Source organism: Pelmatolapia mariae, linkage group LG15 (genome assembly GCF_036321145.2).
Source record: "Pelmatolapia mariae isolate MD_Pm_ZW linkage group LG15, Pm_UMD_F_2, whole genome shotgun sequence".
NCBI classification, from domain to species: Eukaryota; Metazoa; Chordata; class Actinopteri; order Cichliformes; family Cichlidae; genus Pelmatolapia; species Pelmatolapia mariae.
Window position 1 is genome coordinate 18,245,737 of NC_086240.1, and position 22,158 is coordinate 18,267,894.

Consider the following 22,158-nt stretch of genomic DNA (forward strand, 5'->3'; position numbering starts at 1 on the left):
TGAAACATCAGCTTGTTCCGCATGATCATCTTGACTTCTTTTCTTGAACATTTTCACACAGCCAACCTTACATAATCTATCATGTAGTCGTCTTCTAACATATGGGACTAACAAAGGTTATCTTATCTGGTTATCTTATCTTTACATTGGGAAGCAAAATCTGAGTTTACAGCACCATATATGTGTTGAAAGACGTTCCAAAAGAACTTGGAGGCGTTTCAAATTTTGACAATTTGCAGCACATGTAACTGTGATTTTCAAAGCTGGCAAGGTTCTTGTAGTGCAATTAATGGTGTCTAAATTCTGGATAGTCTCAAGGATAGGAGACAAACTATACTGTAAGTAATTTTAAGTATTGCATAATGTCTTGTTAATTTTGTGGAAAATCCCCCCATCTTACAGTTGTTGTTTCAACTTGTAAATGCGTTATAATTTCCGAGATGTGGGCTGTATAATGGAGCAGAGAAACATTGCTGGTTTCTTACAGGAAAAGAGACCCTCCTTTTTGAACAGTGATTGTAAAAAACAAACAAACAAATTAAATTAGACTTGGCTCCATCATGTCATATAAGCGTGCAAATTTTGATGGTATTAGGTTTTTCTTAAATGTTGGTAAGGGAAAGCAGTCCTCAATCTCATGCACATCACTGTAGTGAGTATTAAGTACAGATGTTAAAAAAAAAGTTATGTAAAAGGTCAAATTAATGCATTTCATAATATGACCAACATCCTGGAAAATACAACATATGTTTAGAGTAAGATAGGGAAATTTTGTTTGTTTTTCTGCAAGATTACCATGAAATTAGAGAATACTTCAAGTTACCTATGCACGACTTAAGTTTACTTACAGTATTATTATTTCCTTGTTCCTGTAAAAACATAACCCTTTATTCTGGTCTGCCTACATTTAAGTATTTAAGTGCAATTACATTATAATTTTAAATGTAACACTTTGAAATTCCATTTGATTACAGGAATTTCCCCCTTAGTTGCGAGCCGTATTATAAAGTGCTGTTTGTAAAACCTCCAGTTATCAACCTTGTTTAATAACACGGGCTTCCTGCTTCAGTCGCTGTGCATGCTGATGTAAAACAGGGTGTTTGAGTAAGAAAAATGATCATGGCAGTACACAACACAGGTCCCAAGAGAAAGGCAGAAGACCAATGCTTCAGAAACCAGTTAATCCTAGTATGAGATGTGTTTTAAGTAGTCCAGAGTGTACTGTTGCAGTTGTTGTTTCATTCCCAAAGTGTCAGCTATTAAACTTTAAACTCGATCAGTTTGAATACAAAGTTCTTAGAGGGCATTCAGGTGTGACACTCCTGCACACAGAGATTTTAAAACACATTTTTTCTTTTATTTTTTGGACAAATGAAAGTAAAATCATTCTCTCTATTGAATATTCTTTACTACAATGTTGTAATCTCCAAAAGTTGATTCTGTTCATCTGGACATAGCGTTTTGAGTGGGAGAAACAATGTTGTACCATATGACAGATTTGACAGCAAACAAAAGTACATATATATATATATATACATTTTCTGCATTTATTTCAGCAATTTGTTGGCTTCTTTAGGTTCTATTACTTAAATACAGGTCAACAAACTGCATCTGAAAATTATCTTACCGCAACTCAGAATCTATATCATAAGGATACCTCAATAAGACAGCTACAGCGGTTTTCTTCACTAAATTTAAGAATGAAACTGAAAATCTGAACACAGAATGTAAACAAACAAAGATGCTGGTATTCTGCTTAACTCTTACTCTGCTCTCTGTCCTTCTTCGTGTCCACTTGTGGTTTTTCACTCACAGCTCAGAACCTCGTGTTTCTTCTGATTTGAAGGCACCATGAACAACACAGCAAACCTGACCTCTCATCAAGATTTGTGGCGCAATGTGACGGCTGCAAACACCACCTGGGTTTACCGTCCTGCTGTGAACTCGGCTATTAGCAATGCCACTTCAGTAGTGGTTATAATCATAGTCTTCATCACCATGATTTCACTTGGATGCACCACGGAGGTGTCTAAGATCAAGGTGACCAAGATCAGCAGTGAATTTAAATGTATATGTGGTTTGTGTATATGCAAAAAAGTATTGTGACAAAGCTTGAAAAAATTACATGTAAGTAGGATTTTCCAGGATGTCCTTATGCCTGACAACCAGAGATGGGCAGTAACGCGTTACTTGTAACGCGTTACTGCCCATGACAATGACGTAAGCAAGTGCGACGTTCGTGGAAACAGCTGTGTGCAGATCAAAAATGGATAATATAACGAGTGCCTGAGAGAGTATGACCGTGCAGCGTTTAAAGCGTGGAAGTACTGACCTTACTTTGAGTTTGATTCTGTAAAAAGTGACAAAAACATTAGCGTCCACTGCTCACTGCGTGGGAAGAAAACTTATTTTTACAGCGAAAAAGCCCCTAAACGTCCAAGCAAGCACCAAATACGCTGCCACTGGAATGTGAAATTCACAGAGAAACTGCTGTATCCTTCCACTGACCGCTGCGGCACATCTGCACCAGGGCAAACCTCCGTATGGGCAGAAATCTGTGCCATCAGAAACTGAATTTGAATAAGTTAAATTTGAATTTGAATTGCTCAGATTGAATCTGAATTGTAACTTGAATAAATGCTTTTGAAAACTGAATTTGAATTAGTCTAATTTGAAATTGAATTTATGGTTTGAAAATTATCATCACTAAATTGAAATTGAATTTTATATTTTGAAAATGAATTCATTTGCTTTGAAACTGCATTTTATCCTTTAAAAATTCAACTCTCGAATAATTTCAGTTTCACTCTCACCATTCAGTTTCAGTTCTACAATTCAATTTCAGTTCCAAAATTTAGTTTTTTGGAACTTACATCCGGTTCCGGGTCAAGCGCAGATTAATAGAACTACGTTTTACTAGCGGACCGAAAGTGTTACTGACGGGATTCTACAGCATCTTGAGCTGAATTAAGACTTCAGAAGTCATTCGTCATGTCGAATGACCAGCGGATAAACTCTCAGGTTGGTAATAAATGTATTACATGTATAAGAACAAGCGTCATGTTAACAAATGATAGCCGTACGGTAACTTTTATGCTTATTGTAGCTGTTAGCTAAAAAAGCTAATTTAGCCTAGTTTGCCCTGAATTCAGCTTTGACAAACAAATATGATCGACTGTTTCTAGTAGAATTCCAAAGTTGTCATCTTGTACCCTCTCAGAGCCCTGTATGCTTGCAGAGACCCCTACAGTAGGGAAACAGGCAAAACGGTGTCCAAACCTTTGTATTTGAGCTTTATTTATGTCTTACACAGCATCCCAACTCTTTAGCTAACCTAATAACTTTAGCTAAAGTGAATAGTTAGTCTAATTTATTAGTGCAGCATTACTGGATCACCTGTTTAAAGTGATATAATATGATATACAACTATCACTGAAACAGCAAACTTTGTAAATAAACAAACAACACTTCTCATTCTCTAAACGTTTGGCCACAGCTGTAGATTACACTATCAGTGCTTGTTCACTCTTGACAATAATTACATTTCCAAATTCTCTTTGTGCATTTACAGGTAAACAATATCTAATATTTTATCTAAATGACTGCTTTGTCTTTGAAAAGGTGAAGAGCCTGAGGCCAGTGACAGTTCAGTTCTACTCTAAGTACATCCTTACGGTGGCTCACAGGACAAGGCCACATTCCTGTCCTGCCAGAAGAGAAGAGAAACTTCAGAGTCTTCATGCAGTTCAACCACACCTGTCATATTCCATATGACAGGGGTCTCAAACTCCAGTCCTCAAGGGCCGGTGTCATGCAACTTTTCCATGCCCTCGAGGACTGGAGTTTGAGACCCCTGCCGTATGGTGTTCATGCTGTTTTCTACCCCACAGTTACAGCATGTCTGACTGCCTGTTCAGCATATGCAAAAATATATGATGAGTTTAACCATGTGATGACTAAGGCCTTCCATTATGGTGTTTGTCATCACGTCACAGACATCTGGATGATCATTTGGAATAAACAAAAAACTAAAAACTTGTTACTTCATCTTTTATCTTTATTATTTTTATTGTTCTTATTTTACATTTTTCATTGTTAGGCATTAGGTTTATTTGTAGTAGTCCTTTCCAACTTCTTTCCCTCTTCCATGTTACTGTGTCAGCTTGTCAGCATCTATTTGGGTTTGGAAGTGGAACAGAAAGTAAGGAAATCTAAAGTGCCATTAAAACCAGGAGAGGTTCTTATATTTCAGAAGAAGGGATTAATTCAAAAGAAATGACCTCAATGCCATATTTTATTTAGGAACCCTAGAGAGCACTTTGCAAAATAACACATTCTTATAATTTCACCCTCAGATGAGCCAAGCAACGACTGTCAGGGAAGGTGATGTAGGTACAGAGCATGTGAGAGTGGTTAAGTTAATGTCTCTTGTCTAGATGAAGGCACAAGAGGGATCAATGGCAAGGCGTAGAGATTCAGTATCTTCAGTCTTCAGTGGACACTCCATTTCTGGCACAAAACACCTGTAAAAGATGGTCGATTTAGGAGGTGACCCGACAACTTCAGCCTGTCAAACATAGCAATGGAGCAGTATGTTTTAAAAAAAAAATCTAATTAAGCATGCACTCAGTACCCTAAGAATTATTATGGTAGTTAAACACAGTGATAGTTGTATATCATATTATATCACTTTAAACAGGTGATCCAGTAATGCTGCACTAATAAAGACTAACTATTCACTTTAGCTAAAGTTATTAGGTTAGCTAAAGAGTTGGGATGCTGTGTAAGACATAAATAAAGCTCAAATACAAAGGTTTGGACACTGTTTTGCATGTTTCCCTACTGTAGGGGTCTCTGCAAGCATACAGGGCTCTGAGAGGGTACAAGATGACAACTTTGGAATTCTACTAGAAACAGTCGATCATATTTGTTTGTCAAAGCTGAATTCAGGGCAAACTAGGCTAAATTAGCGTTTTTAGCTAACAGCTACAATAAGCATAAAAGTTACCGTACGGCTATCATTTGTTAACATGACGCTTGTTCTTATACATGTAATACATTTATTACCAACCTGAGAGTTTATCCGCTGGTCATTCGACATGATGAATGACTTCTGAAGTCTTAATTCAGCTCAAGATGCCGTAGAATCCCGTCAGTAACACTTTCGGTCCGCTAGTAAAACGTAGTTCTAGTGATGCGCGAATCATGAACGAATCGTTCAATACTCGAGAATCACTTTACTGACTCATGAATCATGATTCACAAGCCCAACTGACTCACTGACTCATCCCTGTTGCTGTTAGCAGCAATATATCTAGCTTATAATTAAAATTGTGGAGAAAAACACAACATCCAGTATCTTAACAAAAACATTTCTGCTCTGAACTGGAAGAAAAAACCCTGAGTAGAAGCTCACATCAAGACAATAGCTCCTCGGTTCACAGTAGCATCGCTCTGCTAACATGCTAACAGCACATTTGAGCTACTCACCCCCTCCTTTCCTGTGCTGAATGGTAGAGCCAGCGAGTCACTCAGGACTCGCTAACCCCCTCCCTCCTGTGCTGAATCGTAGAGCCAGCGAGTCACTCAGGACTCGCTAACCCCCTCCCTCCTGTGCTGAATCGTAGAGCCAGCGAGTCACTCAGGACTCGCTAACCCCCTCCCTCCTGTGCTGAATCATAGAGCCAGCGAGTCACTCAGGACTCGCTAACCCCCTCCCTCCTGTGCTGAATCATAGAGCCAGCGAGTCACTCAGGACTCGCTCACCCCCTCCCTCCTGTGCTGAATCGTAGAGCCAGCGAGTCACTCAGGACTCGCTAACCCCCTCCCTCCTGTGCTGAATCGTAGAGCGAACGAATCACTCACTCACTCACCCCCTCCCTCCGGGCTCACAGCTTCTTCTTCTTGGTTGGCAACCAATGTTAAGGCGCATTACCGCCCCCTGGCTCACGGCTCAGTGGACATTTAGATGAGAAAATATATACTTGACACATTTAAGGAAAATACTAATAAAATAAAAATAAACAAGATAAATGTTCCCTTTAGAAATTTTTTTGCTTTATAAAATTGTTGTTTTCTTTTAGAATCACTCATCTTAGCAGTAGGATTTACATGAAAAGAGAAAAGAAATTAAGTTTGAGTGAAAATGTACATTTTTTGCACTCTCTGGTCAACTGACTCAGTGAATCAAATGACTCAAAAAACCCGATTCACTTTGGTGAGTGACTCATTAAAACTCGATTCAGTAAAAAGAATCAAATTTACCATCACTACGTAGTTCTATTAATCTGCGCTTGACCCGGAACCGGATGTAAGTTCCAAAAAACTAAATTTTGGAACTGAAATTGAATTGTAGAACTGAAACTGAATGGTGAGAGTGAAACTGAAATTATTCGAGAGTTGAATTTTTAAAGGATAAAATGCAGTTTCAAAGCAAATGAATTCATTTTCAAAATATAAAATTCAATTTCAATTTAGTGATGATCATTTTCAAACCATAAATTCAATTTCAAATTAGACTAATTCAAATTCAGTTTTCAAAAGCATTTATTCAAGTTACAATTCAGATTCAATCTGAGCAATTCAAATTCAAATTTAACTTATTCAAATTCAGTTTCTGATGGCACAGATTTCTGCCCATACCTCCGCCTGCCCCACTCCTGCTATACAGGTGAAAATAGAGCAACAGGACCGCTGAGTCTTTGATTTTATTTATTTTCTGCTGTGTTTTACGTGCATCTATTTGAAAGAGTGAGTGTAAACACAAAAAACTATTTTATTTTATATGCTGGAATGTGCAGAAAATAGGTTTAAATGTTGAACAAATTTCTTCCAGTCAGAGAATGTTGCATATAATTTAATATTTGCTTGATGCATAAAGTTAAAAGATTAAAACTAATAAAACAAGTTTTTAAAAGAGACGTTTTCATTTGATTACATTTTATATGATGGATTATGCAGAAAAAGTAGAATTGGGCTGAAAGATCTATTGCTTTATTACCTATTTAGGGGATAAATCATGTTTTAAAAAGTAACTAAGTAACTAATTACTTTTGAAAATAAGTAATCAGTAAAGTAACGGGATTACTTTTTTCTGCAAGTAATCAGTAATTAGTTACTGATTACTTTTGTCAAGTAACTTGACAAACACTGCTGACAACACATTCCAGTTCCTGCAAGTCATTGCTGGCCATGTTTAGATAAAAAGGATAAAATAAGTAAATATGATTAATGTGAAATTCTCACCACATGTCGGCAGCAAACCATGCAATCCATTCATGAGAAATGACACTGGGATAAAAGTAGTAAACACATAAACATGAAGAAAAGGAGGTGTGAAAAGCTGTGGAAAGTCATGACGCCAGCTGAAATCAGTAAATAGAAAGCAATCCTGCCGCTTAATGCAAATTAATTTCAGCTGGTTCAGTCCAAACTGAGCCTATAAAAAGGTGTCTCACTACCAAGGTGTTACACAAGAAACATCTGATGAAGGGTAAAACCAACAAGATTTCTCAAGACCTTTGCAAGCTTATTGTTGCAAAACATAGTGATGGCATTAGTTACAGATAAATGTCTAAACTAGTGAAGGTTCCAGTGTAGCACTGTTGGGGCCATAATCTGGAAGTGGAAAGAACATCATTTCACCGTAAACTGCACATGACCAGGTGCTACCAGACAGACGAGTGAAAAGAAATATCAGAAGAGTTCAAGTCCAAGAGTCAAGGACAGAAAGACCTGGAAAGCATGTTGAAGCATGTTTAAAGTTTGCTGAACAACATTTAGATATGCATGTGAAATTCTGGAAGAATATAGTTTGGTCTGGTGACCAAAACAGAACTCTTTGGATGCCGTAATGCACACCATATTTGGAGGTGAAAAGGCACTGCACATGACCCCAAAATCACCATACCGACAGTGAAGTTTGAATTTGGGAACATCATTGAGTGGGGGTATTTTTCAGCATATGATATTGGTATGCTTCATATATTTGAAGGGAGGATGATTGGAAAAATGTACTGGAACATTCTTGATGAAAATCTGCTGTCATCTACCAGGATGATGACGATAAAACAAGGGTGGACGTCCCAAACACAGATCCAAGGAAACTGTTAGTTATAGACATCCCTGGTTTTAATTTCTTTGCATGTGTGGATTGGATGGGTTGTTAGTGACATCTGATGAGAAATCATGTCAGTACCACCTTTAGAAATATATTCACTTAGCAAATTAGTAGTGCTCAATTCTTATTCAATACCCCCTTTGAAATGGCAAGGTGCCACCGGAATGAGCTGGAATAGGTGGCAAGAGTGAGGCAAGACTATGCTTCTCTGCTCCGACTGCTGCCCCACGACCTGAACCCGGATAAGCATTAGGAAATGGAAGGAAGGAAGGACTGATAATTTGATTAATTTTACTCAAACTGGAATAAAATCTTCATGTCATGGTCCGCGACTTGGCGTCTGAGGAGCGTTTGGGATGCCCAGGTGGCCACACCTTCGGGTGGGGCTGTCATCTCCGCACCTGCATCCCATTCCAGACGATCATCAGGAGGACGATTTGTCTGTGCCTTCATCTGCCTGTCCTCCTGCCCGCCTGGATTTCAGAGAAACCACCTATCATCCTCTCCGTCTCCCTGGAATCCTCTCCCACGGACACTCACCCCTCCCTCCGGTTTCCACGGTCCGGCCCCGATCGTAAGATAAATTGCTGTACCCCTGTTGTATGCCGTTATCTCCCTGCTCTCCAGTAACTCTCTCCCCTTTCTGTTGCAGCCTTCCACGGTCCCGATCACGGTGTCCCCGTGTCGTTTATTTCCCGGTCTCTTCTGTTCAGGGCTAAAGCAGCGTGTTCCCTTTTGTTATTCCGGGTCACCTTTAGTTCAAATATAAAGTTTGTTTTGTGTGCATTTCTGCGTATTGTGTTTGTTTTTGGGTCCAGCTTGCGTGTTAGAACTGAGGTTCATGACACTTCAAATATTTACAGATACAGGATTTCTGAATAATATCTATTACAATGAATACAGAATACTGAAAGATTACCTTGTTGAATTGAAATGAACTTGTTCATCGTAATCTAACTTTTTGAACTGTGTTATAGGTCCAGAGATATTATTTATGATCAGTTTTCTACCTTCTTCTGTTTCCAGTATCACCTCATGAAACCTAAGGGGCTGGCTATTGCAGTTGTGGCCCAGTATGTGATCATGCCTCTTACAGCCTTTTGCTTGGCTAAGGTTGGTATTATGTTAAATAAGATTAGAAATAATACACATTTATTCATCTTCATATAAAGTTACAAATACAGACAGTAGGTTATGATTTGTGTCCCACAAAGTTTTTTGACAAGGATTCATAATAAAAATGTGAAAATTACATTAACTGACTTAACTAGAAAGAAGATTAATATTAAAACAATTTTTTTTTAAAAAGGCCTATAAATTATTCCATACAGTATATTCAATGTAATTTATCTTCTGTTTAGCTGTTTACTTTTCTTTGACATGCTTTCGGCATACTTCACAAGAGCTGTCACTTCAGATAATAAGAATCTTTATGATATAAAGGGACCTGATTATTCAAGATTTTCTATGTGAGGAAATAATTTTAATTCAACTCTCAATTTAACAGGGAACCAATGGAGAGAAGCTAATATGAGAGAAATATGATTTCTCATTCTAGTCTCATTTAGTACTCTTGTTCTTCACCCTATAATATAAAGTGGCACAGTACAATTGAATTTGTGTTGCTGTACCAGTATATAACTGACACCAGATCAGCACTTGTATCTGTATTGGTATTTGCAGCACCCTGTAAAGGTGGTTATTGTGATTTTGTGTTACAGGGGTTCCAGTTCAGTGATATAACAGCTGTGGTTGTTCTGGTCTGTGGCTGCTGTCCTGGAGGAACTCTCTCCAACACAATGACTCTGGCTCTAAAGGGGGACATGAACCTCAGGTACACATGAGAAGTTATATTCTTGTAATACATTTATATTAAAAAATGTAATTTGAGGTGATCATAACAGTCTCACCCTTGTCTTTTCCTTCAGCATCGTGATGACTTCCTGCTCCACATTGTTGACTATGGGTATGATGCCTCTCCTGCTCTACCTCTACTGCCAGGGTTTCCCCAGCGTGCGGAACGCTGTCCCGTATGTTCAAATCATCTTATCGTTGGTCTTGATCCTTGTGCCGTGTGGCATCGGCATCCTCATCAACACCTACAGGCCGCAGTATTCGAAGAGGATCACAAAGGTTTGTGAAGAGAATGAAGGTCAGACAGATCACTAGAACTGATTAACAGTGTTGATTAGTCAGTTGTACAGGGATGGCAAGTAAAGACTTTAATAACTGATATTTTTAATATTTGTTTAACAAAACAAAACAAAACAAAACAGAAAACCTGAAGATTCCATCATCTTAAATACTAGGACTTACTGAGTTTTCTTCACTTGACATACGGAGAGACTGAATAACTGTGGACGCCAAGCGTCTGTATCATGGTCCTGGGTCGGTAATCCAGTGTTTTCTGTTTTATATTATTAATCTTTGATTTCTTGATGTCTTTGTTAGTTCTTAGTTTTGGTTCTGTGTTCCCACTGTTCTGTGTCAGTATCGGGTCTGAGTTCTTTCAGTGTATGTTTCCTGTTTTACTTTGAATGTCTTGTCTTATGTTAGTGTGTTCTGTTTTACTTCCTTGTCTTATCTTGCCCAATTACTGTCAGTCAGTATTTGCTGTCACGTCGTTAACGTCGGTTCACCCTAATGCTGTGTGTTTCCCTCTGAGCCTTAGTTTACTCCACTTTAGTTTTATTCTGTTTTGTATCACTTCACTGCAATAAAGCAATGTTTTTGAGTTCACGTTTTGCCTCTGAGTCCTGCGTTTGGGTCCTCTTCTCCTGCCTGCACACAGTGATCCGTGACAGAACGACGTGACCACAGCATGAACCCAGCGGACTCAGGTTTCGCCTCGGAGGGGGAGTGTCTCACGCTGCTGTTGGATACTGCTGGCGCATAATCCACGCTGCGGATCACTACAAGAGGCTTCAAGACGTAGTGTTTTTTTATCACTTCCTGTCATCCACTACCTTTACTGTCAGTTTTTTGGACATTAAAAGGTTAACTCAAATAATAATGCATCTGAGAGCAAGCTCCTGCTTTGAGCTATTTTGCTTGAGAAGTTCGGCCAAGGAGGATTCGGCCGCCCTCCTGGGAACCCTTGCTGCTTGGTTTTTCCTGCATCAGCAGATGGTTTCCCCATCTCCATCATCCCCAGCTCACTCATTCGACCCTCCATTGCGGGGAAGACAGCTCCCTTGCCATCATCATATTACACTTGAACTATCTCCAGCAGCTTCAGCTGAGGAACCAGTTATTGGACCAGCAGCACAGAGCGCCACAGTGAGTAAAATAGACTCTGCCATCAGTATGAATTCACTCACTATGATTAGGGAAGTTGAGAGGAGTTCTTCTATGCCGACTGGCAATGTTGAGACTGTTTTTGCTGCCAAGCCACCTCTCTTTGAGAAGAAAGCTGGTGATCCTTCTTTCCTTGACTTTAAAACTGTGAAGACTGAGATCTATTCAGCTATATTCAAGACTGTTAGCTCTTCCACAGTTAGCTTTGAACCTGTGAGCTTAGAAACTGTTAAACCTGTGTCAATTAATGTAACAGCTCTGATTTCTGAGCCTGTGGACTTTGAAGATGCTGACCCAGAGTCAATGGACTCAGAAGTATTCAACCCTGAATCAGGGAGCTCAGAGTCAGGGAGTTTGGAGTTAGTCCACGCAGACTTAGTGGACCTTTCGGCCCAGTCAGGCTACATGGAGACGGAGATTCTCCCCAGTTTGTGTCTGTTGCCACCGCTGGACCCCTGGAGAAGGTAGAGCCTGCTGGGTTTCTGCCGTCAGTCCAGCCTGTAGCTCAGTCATTTACTTAACCACGTGCTCCACTTCCACCTCAACCCTCACTACAGTCAGCCGCTCAGGCTCCTACGCAATCACTCACTGAGCCTTCAGCTCAGTCAGCTGCCCAGCCCTCAGCTCAGTCAGCTGCCCAGCCTCCAGCCCAGTCTTCTACTCCATCACCTGCTTTACAACCATCACTACTGCCTTCAGCTCAGGTTGCACCCAAGTTATTAGCTCAGTCATTATCTCAGTTAGCTGTTCAGTCTCCTGTTCAGTCTCCTGTTCAGTCGCCCTCTGTTCAGTCTCCTGTTCAGTCACCCTCAGTTCAGTCCCCTGCTCAGCAGCCATCAGCTCATTCCCCTGCTCAGTAGCCATTAGCTCAGTCCCCTGCTCAGCAGCCATTAGCGCAGCTTGCAGATCAGCCGTTGGTGCAGCCTGCAGTTCAGTTATTGGCTCAGGTTGCAGCTCAACAGTCACTTCAGCCACCATCTCCACCCACTCATTCTAAGGACGGAGATAGCCCTACTAAGACTTTTGTTGTCTCAGGCAAGAGCTGCATGATTTAGAGACTGTTACTCTCTCCAGGGCCTCCCCAGAGGCTAAGTTTCAGCTCTCAGCTGACTTTGGACCCCTGGAGATGAAGTAGCCAGCGCAACCTGTTTTTCCTGGAAGCTCAACTGGACTGTCTTAGCAATTTGTCTCTGCTGTCAGCTCGGGCAAGTTAACCCTGCCACCTCCATCCTCTGCTAGAAGCTCTAGTGAGCTAATTCGGCCAGCTGAGGACTGCATCCTGCTGTTACTGCCCGAGTAGAGCCAGTGCCCTGTGCAGCTCCAACCAGCTTCGTCTCTACCAGAGGACTTCGTACCTGCTTGTCCTTTTTCTGCCTCTGCTGGAAGGTCCGAGGGCCCCCTTCAGCTATCTGCCTCCGCTGGAGGTTCCAAGAGGCCCGTCCAGCTGTCTTCTATTTCCGCTGGAGGGTCCGAGGGGCCCGTCCAGCCGTCTTCTGTTCCCGCTGGGGGTTCTGAAGAACCGCGCTAGCATCACGCCAAGTCAGATGGGGGTTCTGGTGAGCCCGGCCAGCATCTCCTCGTGTCTGCTGACGGCTCAGGTGAGTCTGTTCAGCCACCGTCAGTGGCTTCCACTCCATCACCTGCGGCCGCTGTCTGGTCTTGCCTCGTCTGGTCCTGCCTCGTCTGGTCCTGCCTCGTCTGGTCCTGACGTTGCTACACCACAATCTGGTCCTATGTCATTTGGTCCTGCGGTTGCTACGCTGCCATCTGATCCACGTCCAACACCTCAACATCGCCGGTCACTTTCCAGGCTGCTGGCTGGACGTCATCGCCATCATAGGCAGCCTCCTGAATGATGTTGCTGCCACTGCCATCCGCGCGGCCGGCCTTCAAAACTGCTCCGTCGCCGCTGCTGGTTCAGCGGCTGGCCTTCTGAAATGTTCTGCCATGGACTTTTGTGCCGTCAACCTCCGGGTCGGCCTCCTGAAATTTTGTGCAATGGACTTTTATGCCGTTGTCCCCCAGTCCGGCTCCTGAACTGTGTTTTGGACGGTTACCTGCGCTCCTGTGCCTTTGGACATTTTCTTTTGGACGATGGCAAATACCAAATCAGGCTCCACAGTGTCAGGGAATGAGCAGAGGGCCCACTAGAGGATGTCTGGCCCTCAGGCCACCCTTATGAAAGAGACATTCACACAATTTTATAGGGCTCTGACAGTGCTCATCCTGTTCCTCCTTGCACAAAGGAACAGTCCTGCTGGCATCTGCCATGTGCCAACATAGAGCAGGGGAAGCTACCTGAATGGTACTCCCACAGAGGTCATTATATTTTTAATAATTTTACATCTTCACTCCAGCAGCAGCCATCTCACGGATCTTCTCCTCCGCTACCTGCTGTTTCAAGGGGGGCAGTCATTTGGGGTGCAGACGGATGGGTCGAGCAGCGCGGGTGTTGATAGTGTGTTGAACCACGCCCGTCTGCCTGCAGTCTTTGTCACTAGCGGCAAAGATGTCCACGTTGACATCCAGGAGGCACCTCAACCGGTGGCGCTGGTCGGTGAGACCTGCACTCTGCTGCCACAGGTGATGAACAGCTTGGGTTGTCACAGTCGAGAGAGATTTGCCAGATTTAGAAGTTGGGGTTGAGGTGAGCAGCGATAGTCCAGAGCCACTGGTGGTAATCAAGGTGGCACTAGTGTCCGAAGTCTGTTGGGCGGCAGCTGCCTGAAGCTTGCCCGTCTCTGGCCCCCTCCTTTCCCCATCTTTGATTGCACTGGAGGGCCAGAGTCTCTGTACCAAGGGTGATGGCCGGCTTCACAGTGTCAACGCAGGCCCCCCAGCAGATCAGTAGATCAAGGCCGATGATGCACTGGTCCTGGACGTCTGCAAGCCAGAAATCATGCACCAGCTCCAGGTCCTTCACCCGGATCCGCAGGGGTTTCTTCCCTCGTATGGCAGTCCTCTGCCCGGTCAGCTCAGTGTCGGTGCAGGGCTCTAGACTAACTTTTTGTCACTGTTCCACTGGTACACCTAACTTTTTTTCTTAGGTGCACCAGCACAAAAGTTAGGTGCACCCAAATTTTTCAACTGCATTGCTTAACATCACAGCTTTACATGTTCACTTTTTTAAAAAAATTGCTATCCATACAGACAATATTGATTTGTAAATGATTAACTAACAATCTTGTCAACACAAAGTTCTTTATGTAGAGTACATTTCTACGAGAAAGATAAGTTACTGTATTTTTTGGACCATAAGGCGCACCGTATTATACGGCGCATTAAGCAAAACCAAACAGTGAGATAAGTCAAACTTTACTCAACTCATTCTTCTTCCTTCCTCCACTTCCGTTTCTGTACCATTTATTCATTAATGTTGAATTCTCTTGCAGCTGCTCTATTCCCATGTTCTACTGCGTGACTGAAAGAGTTTGAAATCCGCTTCGTAAACATGTCTCTTAACAGGTGCCATTTTGGGGTCCTTATACACACACAATATGGGAATATTATGTTGAAGCACGGTATTTATTACTCCGCGAGGCTCCTGACTATGGTAGTGTGGTGGCGCGAATGAGGAATAACCGGGGACGGTAACTAAGATGTTGACAACGCCACCTGGGGGAGGGAGTTACACCCCAGGAAAGATTTCTCTAGCCAAAGTAAGTATTACACTGGCTACCAAAGCCCACAGACTCGTTATTAACGGCAGAGGTGAGACAGATGAATTTTACAAATCAAAGTTTATTAAGAACTACTACTAAAAACATAAAATTATAAAATCAAAAAGGCACCTAAGGTAGCAGGGTTGAGACGGCAAAATAGATAATTAAAACACTTTATTAACAAAACGACCAGACTCCCTACCACGATGCTACCCTAAAAACAATCACAACATGTTAAAAGAATAACTAAACAAAATGGTGGAGACCGGCCACTTGAGGAGGCAACCTACAGGGAGGAGTGCCCAAGGGTGCCACCAATTACTCACCCGTGCGATTTCACTGCAGACCTCACTCACACTAAACTCTAAATGGTGCAATCTACCTATGCCCGGTGTGTACACTCGCATGCATCGGGGAGGGGATTCCACCTCACGTGCCCAGCCCCTCAACAAGCGGCCGCACCTCCAATAAAGCAATAAAAGAAAGCATAAAACGTTAAACAAATTAGTAAAAGATCTACAAAATACACCCCAAATTACTGTTCGTTATAAAAGCATTGCATAAGAAACAAAACAGCATATGACAAGACAGCAGCAGTATAGTGCAAACCACTCTCTAAAGGGCAATACTAAACTGAGTAGCTTTCCTTGAGAGATCTGCAGCACTTAACTGCCTAATGCGCGCAGCCACCTTGGATGGACAAGACTGCCAAATGACTCCTTCTGGTAGTGAAGCGCAGCTGTTTCTTATAAGCCTGCTAATTGTCAACTGGGAAGGTGTGGATGTTAGTGGTGCGTTTGTGGACATCATGTAAAATCCTACCCCAGAATCTACTTCACTACAGTAGCAATAATGCTCCAACAATCTATCAAGCAGTGTGGCTTACCAAAGTCGTACTAAAATATTTTGACAGATTTCTGAGCGCTGTTTACCACATAAAATCAGTTCGCGGTCAGTAAGCACAATCAGAATTCATACATAAGGCACACTTTTGAGGAAATGAAAGGATTTTAAGTGCAACTTGTAGTCCGAAAAAGCTCTTGTGCTTAAAGTGCTTCACTGAGCTGAAATTTATACTTAAAATATCTCAAGATATATAAAATAAAAAGAAAGTCAAAATTAAAAATGCCTCCAAGGCTTCGAACTGAACATCTCAATATCTGAACATCTTACCTTGGGCATGGGCATCTGAGAGGTTCCACCCTTGACTATCTCTGATTGGTTTAGACCACAATATGGGCGTAATGTGTGACTGTTGCTGACCACACGGAGACTTTCAGAGTTGCTGACACTTTTTTTTTCTTTTTACTGAAATGGCTGGTCGCACCTGTGCAATCTACCATTTTTTTTGGTGGACATTAACACATTGGCGGACATTAACACATTGGCGGAATGTGCAGGTGTCAAATTATGGGAATTCCCTATGTAATTTCCCCTGTGCAGAGACACGCGCGTGACACACAAATCAATCAAACAGCAGCACCACGGAGTTGGTGCTGTGGCGCTTTAGAGGCACGTTCAGCTACTCCAAGCAGCACCTTCATGATTGGTTTAGGCCATGATAATGTTGTCTGCTGTTGGCCACACAGAGTTGCGGAGACTTTTTCTTTTTACTTGAACGGCTGGTTGCACCGGTGTGACCTAGGATTTTTTTAGTTGCACCATTGAGAAATTAGGTCACATTTGCGACCAAATTGGTTGCAATCTAGAACCCTGCGGTGGGTGACCAGCCTACCACAAGTGGCCCAGACGTCCCCGGGAGCACACCAGGTCGTATTAGGGAAATGTTAGACCCCGTATCTACCATGGCCCGGCAGGGCCGGTCCTCAACGCAGCAGTGCAGATAGAACCCTTTGACCTGCCCAATTCGGCCTACCACAGTGCATCATCCTTGGAGAGGGGCAGGCAGCTAGAGCAGAGATCCCCTCACTAGACTGTGGCTGCATAGCTCTGCCCTTCAGGGTTGGTGCCGGGCAGTCACGCGCCATGTGGCAAGCTCATCACACTGGTAGCAGTGGTCCGTCAGTCCACAAGGACGTCTTCAGAGTACTGAGGGTTGCAGCTGGCAGACCTCAGCTGCCTCCTCCTTCTCGTCGCAGTCTGTGGCCCTAGTGCATGGGTAGTGTGGAAGAGTTCCTTGTTGGTTAGGTCGTGAGGCGAGCACCAATTCAGCGCATTCAGCCTCCAGGAGTGCCTCACAGAAGGGACCGAGGCATGGCAAGGTTACATGTTGACGCAGCCACTATGGAGAAAGTGCTTGCAGAAGGGCATACAGACTGAGCTTCTCCCAGGCAGCTGGTGGAAACTCCGGGTAGCCACGACGAGCATGCAAGTGCACATCCGCTGCGAAGGTGCCCAGGCTCTCCCCCTCCTGACGATTCCAGTTGGCCAGCTGCTCCCTGCTCTGGTCAGTGGAGCGCCGCTGCCCAAGAAGTGCTTGCAGTGCATCTCCCTCTAATGCTAGCGACAGGTGCGTGGTGGCCTCCTCGTCACTCCAACCACTGTGCCTTGCCGCTAGCTGGACTTGTGTGAGGTAGGGCTCTAGTGAGGTCACTCCGTTGTACTTTGGTATCTTAGCTGGCGTTTTTGGGCATAGCTGCATGCTGCTGGGAGCTCGGCATGGTGGTCAACGGAGACAGCACATCGATCGGAGACACCGCACCATGAAGCGCCGTCTCAGCTTGCTCTAGTCTCTGAATCTCTCTCTCCATCCTGGCAGGGGTGAGCTATCCCACTTCTCACACCAATGCGGTGTATCAGATATGATATAATATGATTATTTGGGTTTTCTTTATTTTCGCTGGATTATTGTAGGGTCTTTACCTTACAATATAAAGTGTCTTGAGTTGCCTCAATTCAACTTGAGTTAAGTTGAATTGAATAGACAACAGTCAGAAATGATGAGGATGGAAAAATCCCAATGGCTTCCACCTGAGAAACCATTCCTGTTTTGAGTGTTGTCTAGCACACCTGTTATTGATTTGATCAACATCCAAGCCACTGAAACTGATTAACAACCCCCTCTGCTACTTAACTGACCAGCTCAATATCCCAGAAGTCTAAGTTACTTGATGCTATACTCTGAAAAGTGTTCCTTTAATTTTTTAAGCAACATAGAACCAGAAGAGTCAAGTCAAACACTGATTTATTCCCTCTCTTGTTGCTTTTGTTAGGTAGGCATCATTATAATGCTGATTTTTACTGTGGAGACCTTGATCTTAACCGCTATTGGAATCGGACGCTACGTCCTGACTGTGCTGTCTCCTTCACTCTTGGCCATCGCTGGTCTCATGCCTTTGATAGGCTACTGCTTTGGATATATCTTTTCTGCAATCTTCAGACTCAGCCACAGGTAGGTTATTTGTTTAATTCAGTCATGGAGCGATATTAACGCTATCAATGATGAGCTTTTGAACATGTATATATATATCTTATAAATAATCCTTCCATGCCTTCAGGGAGGGAAGGACCGTTTCCATGGAAACAGGTTGTCAGAATGCCCCGCTGTGCACCACCATATTGAAGGTAGCCTTCCCTGACGAAGTGGTGGGTCCTCTGTATCTATTCCCGACAGTCTACTTGGTGTTTCAGTTGTTGGAGGCAGCGATGATCATCATGCTGTTTTGGTGCTACCAAAGGTTCAGGAGAAAAGAGAAAGGTAAGAGTGACAGCAGGTTTCAGAGGTTACATTTACCACAGGCCTTTTATGACACCAAAAAAACCCCAAGAGTTTACAGATGTCTGGCTGGTCATTATTTCACAAAAATTCAACTGTGACTTGATCTAGTGTGGGTTTGGATATTGTGGACATCTGAAGTGGGCAATGCTAGAACAAAGTTTGAGAGCCACTGGGTAAACTGGGTTAACTCACTGAAGTACATCCAGGTTGCAGCATCTCAGATTGGGGGGTTTGCATTACTGCAGTTGCTATATTTCAGATATTTTAGATTAAACATTTTTAAATTTTGCGTTTGAAGAAACAGTACTTTTTGAACTACACAAAGTATAGAGCAGAAAAACACAGATATATTCTCCCCGAAGTACTTTATTGTACCTTTATGGGCTTGTAAATTGGGCGATACCTTCTAAGGTACTTCTGTTGTACTCTTTCATGTTGTAGGTTATGGAGACCAGTCTTGAACCACTAATGACAATTTTATAGTCTGATGTACTGGTACCCAAACTGACCTTTTAAAAAGGTGCCACGTTAGATACAGTGTAATTTGTGCAATACATTTCATTATTAATAATGTATTTGCTTTGATTGTTAGTCATTTAAGTGGTCTCATTGGTCACCAAAAGCATTATGTGCCTCATATCTGCCTCTACAAGAACAAAAGCCCTACTATGTGGCAACAATGCTAACCACTGCACCACTCTGACCTGAGACAAACGCATAATCAAGCCTGTCAAACGGTATTAAATACTCAAGCACACTTGAGCCTCAATTGCAGGTATGAGACAGTTAAATGCAAATTTATGGCACTCTACATTTAATCATTAGTTATTAATTATTATTTAAATCTGGCTCTCTTAAATAGTAGTATTCAGTTCAATTCAACTTTATTTTATTTATATAGAGCCAAATCACACTAGTAGTTACCTCTAGTGACTTAATATATTATATATAATATATAATATAATGATATTATATTATATTAAGGTATTATATTGTAAGATCTTACAATAATACAGAGAAAACCCTACGCGCAAGCAAGCAAACCTCCAGCAGGCTCAGGGAGTGGCAGCTATCTGTCGCAATTGGTTGGGGTAGGCGGGAAGAAGACCTAGTTTACCTAGTTCTTCTAGACACAGGAACTTGAACACACACAGTACATTACTAAACACACAGCCTGATTGGAAGCAGGAAGTAGGTGGAGCCACGCCTGTCTTGACTGGTCCCAGTTTATAGCCAGCTCCATTCAGTCTTCAACCAATAGTCAGCCTCCACCTGGAACTTACATAAGCAAAAAAAGCAGCAGAGAAAATGAACAATTCCACCATCAGGTGTTGAGGAGTGAAAACAATACACAAAATTATGACCTGAGTCGTAACAAACTACAAGCACCAATGAGGAACAGAAGCAACAAAAAGGTTTCTGGCTAAGAGTCTCTGCTGCCTGTTCTTGTGTTTGATTCTACACAAAAACGGCAAAACTGTGCCAAAACATTCCGTCAAAGAATAACTGTGTGGTTGTGTTTTGTTTTAGGCAGATGAATAACCAGATCTTAGGATTTCACATTTAACAACAGGTTGAGCAACGTTTGTGCCATATCTTGGTTTGTGTTAATGCATCTGTTTATCTGACCCACAGAAACTCACCAGACTGGGGGCACTGAAGAGGATCCGAGAGTGTCTGATGTGTGATGTCAATTACCGCTGATATATTTCTCTATTAGCGTGAACTGTTTCACCAAAGGGGCTCCAAACGAAGTAAACAAAAATCCTACAGCTTACTAAACAAACAGAAAAAATGTGCATGATTATTATACCATATTGTTATCTGAAACCTGTAAATGTATTAGTAACTTCAGTTATAAAGCACTAATGAAGACAAAATCCAGTTTTAAATAAATGTTTGAAAAATCTGATAAGCCTATCCTTTTCCTACGTCATACAATTACAAAGTTTCCACTTAAAATAAATTCATTATGTACATAAATGTATTTTTTTCCAAGCTCTTGTCCACCAAGTACCAACAAGTATCACAGAGAGAAGCTACAGGAAATGCCAGGAAACACGTCCACCATCTCATAGATTGCTACATTACAGGCCCCAGTATGATAGATGAGCAGAGCTCTGTTTGATTTGGTGATATGCACTACATGAGCTCCACAGAGCACTGTCCGGTTTCCATACCTGTTCACCTCGCACACCTCAGACTTTCAGTAGAACTCAACCTCGTGCTGCCCACAGAAACACTGAGGATTCTGCAACGGTTAGATGTAAACATGATGGACGGGAGGATGAGTACAGCCCACTAGTGGATGATTTTGTTGAGTGATGTTAACAAGACAAAAGATGTGGTGCTTGACTTCAGAAGGAAGAGCACACTACGTGGACCATCACTGTCCTGGGATAGGATGATGTCCCAGTCCTCCACTAGGTACTCACAGGTACAGGAAGGCAGAGCCATCTCCTGCAACGATTGGGGTGGAGGGGTGGAAGACAAAACAAAAGATCCAACTGAAAAGCAGAAAACAGACGTGCAATCTTGTGAAAGCAATTTGTGTGCACACAGCATATGAGCTGCCAGCAGTGAGGATGTGGTTTTCATATGGAGGTGGAGGCACACTGGAGTGTGAGGTTTGAAACAAGCAAATGCTGCATGTTGTTGCAAGTGACTTTCAGTGAGGAATATGCTTTGTTTAGTTAACTATGTCATGTTAAACATATATTATCCAAGTGTTTTTGGTTAAATTACAACTTACTACTTCATAGTACACCTATGTTAATTGTGAATCAGTATAGTATATTATAATGATATCACTGATGTTGTATGGTGATAATGATGGCAATAAGAATGTAATAGCACTGCATGTAGTTTCCCTAGAAAACGTGGGCATTGCCCAGTGACTTGTTATGCAGCGCTATTAGCAGTATGTGTACCATCTAAAAGAAGCATCAAAAGTTTCGCTCTATTATAAGAATGGCGAACATATCATATATCATCTACATGCTGCAGAATGCTTCGATCATCAATGATTTCTGATTTGGTGATGTGCACTACATGAGCTCCAGTCTGCTGTCTCTATTGCTATTCACCCTGTACACCTCAGGCTTTTCAGTACAACTCCAGATCACGCCACCAAGAGAAACACTGACGATTCTGCATTGGTTGGATGTGTGTGGGATTGGCGGTAGGAGGAGTACCGAGCACTGTTGGATGAGTTTGTTGAGCGGTCTGTGAGGAATCATCTGCTTCTGAATGTAAAAAAGATCAGAGAGATAGTGATCAGCTTCAGATGGGAGAGCATGATGATGTGGTGGAGTACAGGTATCTGAGTGTCCACAGTGGGTGAGTGGGTGTACACAAACAAGGGGTGAGCAAGGAAACAAATTTATTAATTTAGAGGAGCT

General features: G+C 42.3%; 1 protein-coding gene across 1 annotated transcript; it reads left to right on the forward strand.

Moving 5' to 3' along the window:
* Positions 1-1,828: 1,828 nt before the first annotated feature.
* On the forward strand, positions 1,829-19,218 carry LOC134642703 (hepatic sodium/bile acid cotransporter-like). The gene is made up of 7 exons (XM_063494655.1): positions 1,829-2,040; positions 9,146-9,232; positions 9,841-9,953; positions 10,048-10,252; positions 18,252-18,430; positions 18,537-18,736; positions 19,199-19,218. The coding sequence occupies exons 1-7, from the start codon at positions 1,852-1,854 to the stop codon at positions 19,216-19,218; spliced, it is 993 nt and encodes a 330-aa protein (XP_063350725.1). The 5' UTR covers positions 1,829-1,851.
* Positions 19,219-22,158: the final 2,940 nt, after the last annotated feature.

What these genes read in the sequence shown, in the direction of transcription:
- LOC134642703 (XM_063494655.1), top strand. Translation starts at nt 1,852, where the DNA reads ATGAACAACACAGCAAACCTGACCTCTCATCAAGATTTGTGGCGCAAT. An exon ending in CGGAGGTGTCTAAGATCAAG is followed by an intron (nt 2,041 to 9,145) that starts GTGACCAAGATC and finishes TTCTGTTTCCAG; the next exon opens with TATCACCTCATGAAACCTAA. An exon ending in ATCTTCAGACTCAGCCACAG is followed by an intron (nt 18,431 to 18,536) that starts GTAGGTTATTTG and finishes CCATGCCTTCAG; the next exon opens with GGAGGGAAGGACCGTTTCCA.